Source organism: Aedes albopictus, chromosome 2 (genome assembly GCF_035046485.1).
Source record: "Aedes albopictus strain Foshan chromosome 2, AalbF5, whole genome shotgun sequence".
In the NCBI taxonomy this organism is placed as follows: Eukaryota; Metazoa; Arthropoda; class Insecta; order Diptera; family Culicidae; genus Aedes; species Aedes albopictus.
This window is the reverse complement of record NC_085137.1, coordinates 190,001,659-190,014,513: the sequence shown is the minus strand read 5'-3', so window position 1 is coordinate 190,014,513 and position 12,855 is coordinate 190,001,659. Positions and strand designations below refer to the sequence as shown.

General features: G+C 41.5%; 1 protein-coding gene across 4 annotated transcripts in view; it reads right to left on the bottom strand.

Moving 5' to 3' along the window:
- LOC109408144 (uncharacterized) overlaps positions 1–11,473 on the bottom strand; it is a 31,549-nt gene extending 20,076 nt beyond the window's left edge. For all 4 annotated transcript variants that reach the window (XM_029873558.2, XM_029873562.2, XM_029873561.2 and 1 more), the window contains exons 1-3: positions 10,507–11,473; positions 260–784; positions 24–199 (exon numbers count right to left, since the gene is read on the bottom strand). In XM_029873558.2, the coding sequence (XP_029729418.2) occupies positions 24–199; positions 260–784; positions 10,507–10,753 (948 nt within the window). In that variant the 5' untranslated portion in view covers positions 10,754–11,473. The remainder of the gene's footprint in view (positions 1–23; positions 200–259; positions 785–10,506) is intronic.
- Positions 11,474–12,855: the final 1,382 nt, after the last annotated feature.

Here is a 12,855-nt window from a genome sequence, read left to right as displayed (position 1 = left end):
AGCTCACAAAACATCTTACTCACATTAACCACGACTTTAACTTCCCCTCGCTGATTGTGATAGAATGATTCGGCTTGCTCAAGCAAACTCAGCAGCAGCTTTCTCGATTTAATCTCCGTTTTCAAACTGTGCACGTAACTTTGGTAATGGACCAGATTCTCCTCGATCTCATGTTCGATATCTTCCACTCGTTTCCGCTCTGCGTGTAGAATTCGAAAATGTTAGTCATTGGTCCAACATACATCCAACGATATCTTACCTTTCCCTTTGATGGAGTTCCGGACCATTTCCACGTCCACCAGCGGCGTTTTGTTCAGACTTTTGAAGGTTGTATCCGTATCGGTTTCATTTTTGACACAGTCCTTGATGGTGGACACCAACGATGCACTCTGGAAATCGTCCGCATCCAAGTTGATCACGACGTTTTTTGCTTGCTCGGTTAACCGAGAGGGCCCACTCGCCAGTTGGACGCTGGTTTGCGACGAGCTTGTACTGGCCGGTGTACTCGAAGAGGTGACATTCGTGCTCGAATCACTTTTCTTCGCCGATGTGGCACTTAGCAACCCGTTCAGGTCGGCCAAGAATTCATCATTGTAGATCTCGCGTTGCTCCCAGATCTTGAATATTCGGAGGATTTTGTGCTTCACCTTTTCGTCCCGGACCAGGGTGGTCGCCTTCTGGAGATACGTGCCCCAACTGTCAACGAATTCGTAGTTCTTTCGCTTGCTGTACTGAATGACATCGTTCGCCAGGTAGAACAACGTTAGACGGCTTTCCACTTTGACTGTAGGGAAGAAATGAGATAAAAATAGATTCTATATATTTTTTTAAAGAAAATTGTTTTATGTTCTAGCAGAACTTTGATAAATAAGCGGCAATTAAGTATTTCTACAGCGACGGCGATAAGGCAGAATGTGGAGTTGATTCAGATTCCATAATGACCGGCAAGCAGATGAAGCGAGTGTCATGTGTGTGTTGAGAATGAGGAACAAATTCTTGAACTACATACAGCCTAATCAGTATCTATGCACCAAAGAACGGTAAGCCCGACGATTTGAAGGATAAGTCCGTTAAAAGCACACACACTCCAATGGGATAAAAAAAACACTTGGTGACGCCCGCATTGTGACACTCACTCTCACATATACTACGTGTTTTATTTTTTTTTTTTGGGATTTGAACCAATGCGACCATTACTGTGATCTATTGTAATATAGGTATATTTTGCATTCGACGAATATTGTAGGACAGCTTCATTTATTAATAAGGCTTTCATAGTGATTTTTCGTTTGCGAGTAAACGGTACCAACGTTGTTTTTGAAGGGTTGATGTTTAGCCCTTCATTTTGGCATCACCGCCAAGTGTAGTTCAATGTAGATTGCATTCTATCTGTGATGATATTATCAAATTTTAACGAACTATTATAACTAGGTCATCTGCAAAACCGATGACTTCGAAGCCTTTTTCCACTAATTTATTGAGAAGATCATCAACCACAAGTGACCATATCAAGGGTGAGAATACACCTCCTTGAGGATAACCCCTGGTGGTCCTTACTGTAATAGATGATTTTTCCAATTCAGCAGACTCTTTTTGACTATTAAACATTTCCATAACCCAATCTTTCACCCAGAGATCGAAATTTCTTTTTGTCATTGAATTTTCAATGGAATTGTATGATGCATTATCAAAAGTGCCCTCAATATCAAGAAATGCTACAAGGGCAATTTCTCTTCTGTCAAGTGTGGTTTCTATTTTTGTAACTAGTTCATGAAGGGCTGTGACCGTTGATTTTTTTGGTTGATAAGCAAATTGCTGTCTGTTCAGAGGATTGTTCTTTAAATATTTCTAGTATCTTTTCCATAGTTTTAAGTATGGACGATGTGAGACTAATAGAACTAAAAAATTTTGGATTTGTTTTGTCTCTTTTTCCTGCTTTAGGAATAAATACAACACGAACTTAGGTATGTAAACTTGCGACAGACTTGCTTTAAATATTCTGGCAAGAGAATTCAAAAGCACCTTTCCACCATTCTGCAGAAGTGCAGGAACAATGCCATCTTTACCAGGAGATTTGAAAGTTTCGAAAGAATTAACCGCCCATTCAACTTTTGATTGGGTGAAGATAGTATCCGGTACGGCTAGGTAGTCGTTTATAGTCCTAAAACACCTATGATTTTCTTTTATTTTGAAAGTTTTGTTTGTGTCAACAGTAAAACTACCGTTTGTTTTCTTCAACTTTTGAATTGTCCTTGGAAAGAACTTTTTACATGTTTGCAACATCTGGATTATGCCACAATAGATCTATCAACTGGTGACTTGGATACCCAATAAGGAACATCTGGGTTATGTTCTCACAGTAAGGCCTCCAGGTAATTCTACGTGATTTCCTTATCTCTTTATTATAAGTTGTAAGGGCTTCTTTATATTGATCTCATCAAAGTTTTGCTCGGTTGAAAAGCTGTCGAGATTTTTTCCTTAAAGTAGTCAAAGTTTTGTTCCACCAAGGAACATCTCTCTTTGAAATTTCTTCCTTGGTAGGACAGCTAGTATCATATGCCTGAATATTTTTTCTTATGATATTTTCTGCAATTTTGTCCAATTGTTGTGGTGTTTCAATGTTCCTATTCACTGTTATATCATTATCAAGCTGTAAACTGATGTATGATGTATGTCTCCCAGTTGGTGTTTCTAGGATTTTTGTAAGTTTCTTTATTTGATTTACTGGCATTATACTCAAACATTATGTGTTTGTGGTCAGATGATGTTTCTTCGTCACAAACATATCACTTTTTATTATTTGATGAAAGCATTGGACTACAAATAGTTATGTCCAACATTTCTTGTCTAGTTTTTGTTGTAAATGTCGGCTGATTTCCTTCATTATATATCTCGATGTTGTTCGATGATATGTATTCGAACAGATCTTCGCCACTTTTATTAATGTCGGTGCTTCCTCAAATTGTGTGATGGGGATGGGAATTGGCATCAAACCCATTAATAAAATGTTTGTTATTATTTTTGCAAAAATTAACGAAGCTGTCAGTTCGGGTGGCGGTACCGAGTCCACATCTCCTGGAAAGTAGGCTGAAGCTATGTACGCTTCAGTTTTTCCTCGGGTAGTGGGTATCTCCATTTGAACTGCAATAAAATCTTTGGTAATGAACTGTGTCAAAGGTACAAATTTTGTTCTTCCTTTTATGTGTAAGGCTGTACGAGGTTTTATGATATTTTCATCGTATATTAACTTCCCTCCCTGCCTGGTTTTTATGAGCTCACGGCTCTTGTATAAGTGCTACATTAGATTTTTTTCTTTAATAAATCTTCGACAAAGGATTCGCGTTGCTGCCTTATCATGATGAATATTGATTTGAATGAATTTGATGTTGGATTAATTTTTATAAATATAAAACAGGTATGATTAGTATTCAGTATTTGAGGACTTTTTATTATTCACTCGTTGTTTTATTAACTTATCTGGTCCTTTGTTGGCCCGGATTTTCCATTTATTACATTGTCTTTCCTATTCTGAAACATTTACGTAGCCCTTACGTAGCCCAGATGTCTCCCGATTTTTTCTCGGGCCTGATTTATTCTAGTTTCTTTGTACTCCAGAACAGCTCTGGTCCTTTGAGGTTTTATGCAACTGTCAATAGTGTGCGGTACAAGACTGCGCCAATACCCGCCATGTACAATGATCAGGAAGGAAATTTGCTGACAAACAAAACAACGATAGCAGTCATATCAAAAAGACTTCGATGATTCGTTAAATGGTAATAATGAAGGTGTAACTATAAATAGGAAAATACAGTTGATGACATCCAAGCAGTGGAACCATGAAATGCGCGGCACAAGAGGCATACGCAAGACTGCCAGGATGGCCTCTATGGTCAAATGGCAGCGCGCGTGGGACAGTTCCACCAAAGGAAGGTGGACCCATAGGTTGATACCGAGGGTAGATAGTTGGATTAATAGGCGCCATGGGGAAGTTACGTTCCACCTGACACAGGTCCTTACAGGTCATGGTTGCTTCCGACAGAATCTACACCGTTTCGGGCATGCGGATTCTCCCGAATGCCCAGTGTGCAATGGTTTAGAGGAAACGGCGGAACACGTTTTGTTCGTGTGCCCGCGTTTTCGCACAATGCGTGACCGCATGCTTGCCACATGCGGGGAGGACACAAATCCGGACAACTTGGTCCAGAGGATGTGTAGGGATGAGTTTGGCTGGAACGCCGTTTCAACGGCTATCACCCATATCGTCTGGGAGCTACAGAGGTGGTGGCGCGTGGACTCGGTGAATGACTAGTCCAGATGCAGTACAAGAGGTGATCCAGGGGTTCGGAGTCGGCTTCGTAGGCCATACCAGTGCCCTGCGGTCGAGATCGACCCTTACAGCGATTAAGTGGCCGCGGAGAGGTAGTCCCGGTAGCGATGCTGTCGTGGCGTCGGTCTACTGGGTTGGATCCGAGCCCGCGGTTGGAAAGGGGGCCCAGGCAAGGGTCGGGGCAGGTGGAGACCCTGCTGTCAGCAACCTTCTGGTGCAGCTGATAGGGCCTGAAGAGTAGAGATACCCTTGCCTTCAGCAGGTCAGATCGGGTTGCAAGTGGGCATCAGTTCTTGATGTCTGCAAAGCAGTTGGGCGCGGGCGGGGTTGACGTTGCCCGCCTTCCGAGGACAAAGGGAGTGGCGAGGACCACTCGGGAAACTGGCTAAGCGCAAGCATGTTACCGTGATGGACTCTCCAGAGCGAGTCATCGATGTTCGTTGCTGCTAGGCTACGCAGCTAACCTTGAGGGTGCGATGTGCACTAGCCCCTCTCTGAAGCAATACCTTCTTGGTAGTTCCGGAGAGACGTAGGGTTTGGCGACCATAGGAATGGTTTAGTGGGTACGAGGAGAGAGTAGTCCTGGCTTTTACTTTTGTTGTAGAAGACGGCCTCAGCCCTACACTATACCCTAACCTTCCTGTTAGGGTGTCTGTTGAGCCGATTATCCCCCTATGGTTTAGAAGGGAAAAAAAGATCCCGATTGAACTTTTTAAGCGCGGAACCGAACAGCTGCAGGAATCCTCCATATTCTTATAAAGATGTGGGAGGATGACGAATAACCTACCCGTTGCTTTGAAGGCTTGATATACCTAATCTACAAGAAAGGGCACAAACTAGAGTGTGTTAATTACAGAGTGATAATCCTTTTAAATTCGTCGTACAAGTTGCGTATCCTGATCAACATTTTGAGATCTCGTGAGGAATCTTTCGTCGGCGAATATCAGGCTAGGTTTCGTGAGAGTAAATCCTAGACAAATTTTGGAAGAGTACCTTGCAGCCTTACTATCTGTTCATTGATTTCAAAGCAGCGTAAGATTCAGTGAAAGTAAATTATCTTTTGCCTATTGAATCAAATCCTGTGTTCGAATTGCAAACGAAATGTCTATTTAGCTTCTGGGAAGATCATCTAGAAATTCTTACAGCAGCACCCGCGGAAAATCCATCAGGAGTTCCTCTAGGGATTCAACAAGAATTTATTTTGGATTTTTGTTAGTTCAACCAGGAACTGTTCAACCCTCCATGAATTTCCTCTGAATCTCTTGGAATTCCTCCTTGGAACTATATTCACGTGCCCACAAGGGCTTACTTCTAGAAATTCTCCAAAAAGAATCTGGGATTCCTCTTGGTTGTCCAGTACGAACCTGTTAAATTAGCTTTTGAAATTCGATAAAAAGTTTCCGTTTAGATACCCGGATAAAAACTAACCATAGGGTATTTGGTGAAAACCATTCCTGTACCATACACTGTACCAGCTACAATATAGTGTATTGTAATGAAAAGGTTCGCTAAAAGCTTTGCACATTGGTAGCTACTATACATTTACATCCGATCTTTATGTAACAATATATTATACTGTTTTTCTTACGTTTAAACCATTCTCTCAGTCGGAATTCGCTCGTTGAGCCACAACCTCCACCCAACCAACGAATTCGATTCATTAGTTGGGTGCAGTGACGGCAGCACAAGGGGCGTGCGCATTGTTTTTTTTTATCATGTTTAGGTTGGAAGTAAAAAGTAAAATTTTGTAAATTTTTCAATTATTTTCACATTTAGAGCCAAACTGATACGTTATGAAAGATACATATATGACCAATACGAGAATTAATTATCTTCATCCATTTTAGTCGGTGAAGTGAAAATACAGATGATTATGAAACCACCTGGTCCAAAGTGCAAGTACAAAACGCTTTCAATGATCGACAAAATAAATATTGTCGATGTTTTGCATTTGTTTCGAGGTAATCATACATATTGTTTTTTTTAAAGAAAAATGAATGAGAAATTCTTCTCGATTATCAGTAATGTTCAAGAAACCAAAAAACTCATTTGGTCGCCCCTCGGAATTACACATTGGTTGTCATTTTCAGTTTGACATTGAATTATGACATGCAGGTGCTTTTTAGTTGGCTGACAGCTCAACTAACGGAGACCCAACTAAAAAGTCACCCAACTATTAAACCCCCAACCAGCGGGTCCCGACTGTATTCCGAAACAATCTTTTTCTGTGCATTTTTAATTATTTATTCAATTTATGATTTTTTCCGTGCTTTGTTTCGTTGATGTTCGTGACATTTTTGTTGCAAAGAAAATGAAAGAGAAAAAAGTGAATAAGTTGAAACATCTATTTAAAGTCAATAAAATGTTTAAATAAAGTGGTAAACCAGGTGTCCTAAGGACTGCATATCCAAGATATATGGTGGGCTAGGTCAACCCGGAAAGACGCAGGCCAGATTACCGTAAATCAGTGGATGAGTTCAACACTATTTTTTCTCTTCTTCTCTCATGTGAAATTGCCTTGTACAACAACCGAATTAAATGCGATTTATCTTTGTCATTTTTAACATAAGGACAGGACCGGACACTGAAACGACTTCTGATATAAGTTTGTCTTCGCTTTTTAACCTAACTTATAGTTGAATCGAACTTTCATTTTCATTTTCATTTTGCAGCATTTGGTGGGTCAATGAGAGCGCAAGTCAGTCCAAAGCCGATGATAAGGAGGGGTAATGGCTGAATAGTCTTTGCTGACCACATAAACGCCATGGGATAGGAAAAGAGTATTTGGTGTGGGATTAGGGTGTTGGTACAGACTTGACAATATCAATGCTATTCAGATGCAAAATAAATTTTAATGCTCAATAGTGAATCGCATAGCTTCCAAAACCAAAAAACAATAATCCACAAAATACCAAGCAAGTCAAAGAAAGAAAAAGCGTCCGATTGTTTATTTTGTCAATTATAACAAACGGAAACTTCTACCCTCTCCGACTCGCCAGTCACCCCGGAAAAAATGTCCCTTCAGTTCTGGAAAATATATTATCCCCAATTAAGCCTTTAATCGAATTGTCCGCGTGGTCTTGTAGTACCCCTGCTAGGTAAGAATCAGTCATTGCCATACATATTAAATGCTAGACATGACCCCATGGATAGCATTTGCATATGTAAAAGCTTTGCTGATGTGACTTTCCTATTAGGCAATTCTCTCATCACATGTTTGTCTTCAAAACCTTGTCAAGCTTAGAAAATTGGAGTTAATAAACAATACATTACAAGGTTCGAATTCCCATAGAATGAGATCATTCATTCGCACTACAACACCATAGAAGATATTATCACATTGGCTGACTACAGTACAAATGCGAAAAATCTCCCTTTTCCCCCTATCCGCAACCCGGGGACGCGCCCTGTTGGATTTCGAAAGCCTCGGAGAATATTACAAACCTTCAATGGCATTCCCATACACTAACCCACAATGCCCATTCAGGGGTCTGATTGGGCCTATTACCCTCCCTCAGTTTGTAATATTCTCTCCAACTTGGAATTATATTTTCCCGGCACATAAATGACTTCGACAAATGTTCGATATACTATGCAGCGTCATGATCAGTATAACTATATCAGATGACTTGGAGATCTGATTCTTACAGAATTGTTTGCCATTGATTATACATTCAGCTATTCTAATCATTACTGCAAAGGCCATCGACCACATGCCTGAAATCAAAGCTTCCTGGAAGATATAATCCAAGCCCAGGGACAATATCAATGCTATTCAGATGCAAAATAATTTTAAGGCTCAATAGTGAATCGCATACCTTCCAAAACCAATAAAAAAAAACAAAAATCCACAAAATACCAAGCAAGTCATAGGAAGAAAAAGCGCCCGATTGTTTATTTTGCCAATTATAACAAACGGAAACTTCTACCCTCTCCGACTCGCCAGTCACCCCGGAAAAAATGTCCTTTCAGTTCTGGAAAATATATTATTCCCAATTAAGCCTTTGATCGAATTGTCCGCGTGGTCTTTTAGTACCCCTTCTAGGTAAGAACCAGTCATTGCCATACATATTTGTATTTGTATTTGTATTTTAAATAATTCATCTGACATGTTAGTCTTAATGAATAAAATTAATTAATATTACATACATACATTTAAACGACATTTAACACAGATTTTATACGATTGGCGAAAATTCTTGTCGGTTCATTAAAAACGAAGAATTCCTCCACATTTGTGAAAGCACGAATACACGCTGAGAAGGGCTCGTTGTAGCCATACACGGTCCGGTGGAAAGTTGGTTGCAATAACGTCGAATTTCGAAGATGTATGGTCGGAACACGGAAGTTTAATGAAGAAAGCAACGCTGGAGCATCGATTTCACTATTAAGTAGTTTAGCTACAAGTAGCGACTGCTGTACTTTTCGCCGTCGCTCCAAGGTCTCCAACCCTAGTAGCAGGCATCTGTCTGGATAGGGTGGCAAGTTATCAGGATCTCTCCAAGGCAAACTTCTCAAGGCTAAACGGATGAACCGTCTCTGAATTCGTTCAATTCTTAGGCTCCACGTGACTTGGTACGGATGCCATACGACGGAGGCATTTTCCAAAATTGGGCGTACTAGTGCACAGTAAAGAGATTTCCTACAATGCGGGTCAGAAAAATCCTTGGCTATTTTGTAAATGAAGCCTAACTGACGCGATGCCTTCGATACTATTTCAGAGCGATGAAGACCGAAAGTCATTTTAGTATCCAAACGAACGCCTAGGTCTGTCACACTAGTCACTCTGCTCAGGGGATCTCCTTCAATATGATATCAAAAATCAATCGGCTGTACTGTGCGGTGGAAAGTAATCACCTGACATTTTTCCACTCTTATAGTCAGCTTATTTCTACGGCACCAATCTGCGAAAAGTGTCAGCGAGTTCTGAAGATGTCTGCAATCATTTATACAACGCACCACAATATACAGCTTCAGGTCATCCGCATAGATCAGTTTCAATCCTTCGTCCAAAACCAAAGCAGCATCATTGAAGAAAATAATGAAAAGCAACGGTCCAAGATTGCTTCCTTGCGGAACTCCGGACTTGTTGGAAAATGATGATGATACATAGCCGTCGATCTTCACTCGAAGCTCTCGTCCTGTAAGGTATGACTCCAACCAAGACACCAAATGCGAAGCGGTACCGAGGCGAGATAACTTTCGTAGAAGTATTCCGTGGTCAATTTAATCGAACGCTGCCTTCAAGTCGGTGTAAATAGCGTCCACTTAAATGCTAGACATGACCCCATGGGTAGCATTTGCATATGTAAAACCTTTGCTGATGTGACTTTACTATTAGGCAATTCTCTCATCTCATGTTTGTCTTTAAAACTTTGTCAAGCTTAGAAAATTTAAGTTAGTAAACAATACATTACAAGGTTCGAATTCCCATAGAATGAGATCATTCATTTGCACTACAACACCATAGGAAATAATATCACATTGGCTGATTACAGTACAAATGTGAAAAATCTCCCTTTTCCCCCCATCCGCAACCCGGGGACGCGCCCTGTTGGATTTCGAAAGCCTCGGAGAATATTACAAACCTTCAATGGCATTCCCATACACTAACCAACATTGCCCATTCAGGGGTCTGACTGGGCCTATTACCCTCCCTCAGTTTGTAATATTCTCACCAACTTGGAATTATATTTTCCCGGCACATAAATGACTTTGACAAATGTTCAATATACTATGCAGCATCATGATCAGTATAACTATATCAGATGACTTGAAGATCTGATTTTAACAGAATTGTTTGCCATTGATTATACATTCAGCTATTCCAATCATTACTGCAAAGCTGCAAAGCACATCGGCCACTTGTCTGAAATCAAAGCTCCCTGGAAGATATAATCCAAGCCCAGGGGACTCCACTAAATTGAGTTATACAATACAATATAGGCAAGCACGATCTTATTTCATGTCCAAGGTGATAAGGGAAACTTTCATTAACTAAAAACGTTTCAGGTCCGGTCAGTAATCGAACCCAGATACCCAGATACAAAGTCAGCTTCTAAAAATGACGTATCGGTACTGCACTAGTCAATCAACTCAACTTGACTAGCGTCCAACAGCAGAGGAAATCACCATAGGATCAAGTGTACGTGCCAAACATAACAACCGGAATGTCTTACCTTGCTTCAGTATATTCAGCCAGCTGGTCACGATCTTCTTGTGATGCGCCCGCCTCTGCAGACACCACGCCGAAAGCTGCTGTATACTATCCTGTGTGTCCTTGAGCTCCTTCAGCTTCTGTTCAAATGCCGGAACATCGAACTCTCCCGACGCAGCATTTCCTCCCCCTCCACTGCTTTTACTGCTACTTTTCCTCTCAGCAGCTGCCGCCGTAGCAGTCACTGACAGCGTTGTCGTTTTGGACATTTTTTCGTTTACTTTTCCTGCTTTGCCGATTCTTTTGTTTTTCACAGCTTCTCAAATAATTGCACTCATTATAACTTGAAGTACGGCTATGTGCTCTCATCAGCGCTAGCTGACCATTGGTGGAGCTCCTTCGCTTACACGATCTTCCACAACGGGAGCACTATTTCAAGGCCAATTAAAGCGGGAAGCTTGCACAACAGCTTCACTTTCCGAAAGGAATGTAAACAAATCCGCACTTTTCACTCCTCGGCTCCAGCTACCGGCCGGAAACTACTTCCTGCTACACAATTACTTTCCGGACACTGGATGGTTCTTCTTCACGGGTAAAATAACTAAATCTTTAACGCGGCAATTCGTACGCACACTTCATATGATCACGCAGCTTCCCGACCCCGAAGAAAACGAAAACAAATCGCCCCAGCGTTTGGTTCTTCCGCTACCCCACCGCAGAAAGGGGATCCAATCGCACACACGCACGACGACGGCAGCGAAACTGCGTTCCGACGATTTCCGATACCTGCCGGCGATCGATTGCAACTGCCTCACCGGAATCGACAAAAACTCACCGTCCCGTGGCGAATCCGCAACTTTTCCTACCGAAACGTGAGCAATTTTTTCGGAAAGAAACAACTTTTTTCCTGCCGCACACAAAAGTTTTGATTTTGATGCCTCCGCGAAGAGAATGCGCGACCTGTCAAACTGTAGTGTCGGGGAAAAATTGCACGAAAAGGGAGATGGCGCTGCGGCAAGCAGTTTTCTTGCAGTCTGATGACAGCTGATTCGTGGCCTAGATGGCATCTTTTGTTTGAGCGCCCGGGGATGAAATACGACAGCTGGGTTTAGATTTGGCGCGCAAGTCAGCCGGAGCAGCGCGCGCGTTCTAGCGGTCACGTGGTTCGTGGGGAGCAAGGTGTTAACACCGGAAGTTCGTATAAACTCGACCCTCGCCGCTGGACGTTAATGTTAAAAGCATCCGATGTTCGTAGTGTAGTTTTAGCTTAAGTTAAAATACACAGAAAAAATATAAACATAAAAAAAGCATCCGATACAACAGGACCGGAGAAATGATGATGCTGAACTTGGTGTCGAAGAAGGAGGCGTGTTGCGAACATTGCGACACCTAGGGCGCTGCCGACGCCCGACGTCGACCCAATCGTCGCGACCACGCGAACGGGTCGCCTTGGCAACTAACGAACCGCATCGCGAGGTTCAAATTTGAATTTTTCAGAAGAAGTGAAAATTTTCTCGTGTGGACAGCACGCACATTTCCGATGATTAGAATAACGAAATTGAATTGTAAAGACATTTTTTGTAACTTCTCATCGTAATAGGGTACTGCATTGTTTTGATTTTGTATGGGATTTTGACGTTTCTTGGCCTTGTTGTTTACAAAATTTCTGTGAGAGTGAAAGAGAAGGAAAGAATATCTTGCAGTGCCCTATGGGCCATTTTACCTCACGCAAATCTGACAGGAAAAGGACTACTTTCCCACACCAAATTAACAGCGCTGATTTGCGTTGCGTAATGAACCATTACAGCACTGTTTTCAGTTTTGATCAACTTATTGATGCTTTCTGGACGCAAGTTTGAAAAATTGTGACAACTACACAGTAAAACCTGCTATGATCAGATTTTCTTAAACAAGGCTATGAACATCAGTGTGCAGTCTGATGAAAACGTTTTGTTAAAAACTATCCTCAAGTGGTAATTTATGAAGTTGCAAAAAACGTTGTACGCAACTCGGTGCAGAACTCGATTTTTACAGCACTCATCGTAATTATCCAACTCGGCAAGCCTCGTTGAATAAATGTACGACTCGTGCTGTAAAAATCATCATTCTGCACCTTGTTGCGTAAACTACTATTCTGTAACTAGGCTATTAATAAATTAAAATAGTTTAAATTCCAAACGCGTGGTTTGTAAAACTCTGAAAAGTGGCTTTGGTGACGGGAGAGTAAGTTTCGGTACGGTCGTTTGTCAGAACGTGGGTTTGTCTTCTGTGCGCGACTGTGGTGCGGTTAGGTACCCGAGAGAAGCTGGAACTGCCCTAATAAAAATGTATTATACACTGGCGATTAGGTGAATGATTGTACCTTTCCGTG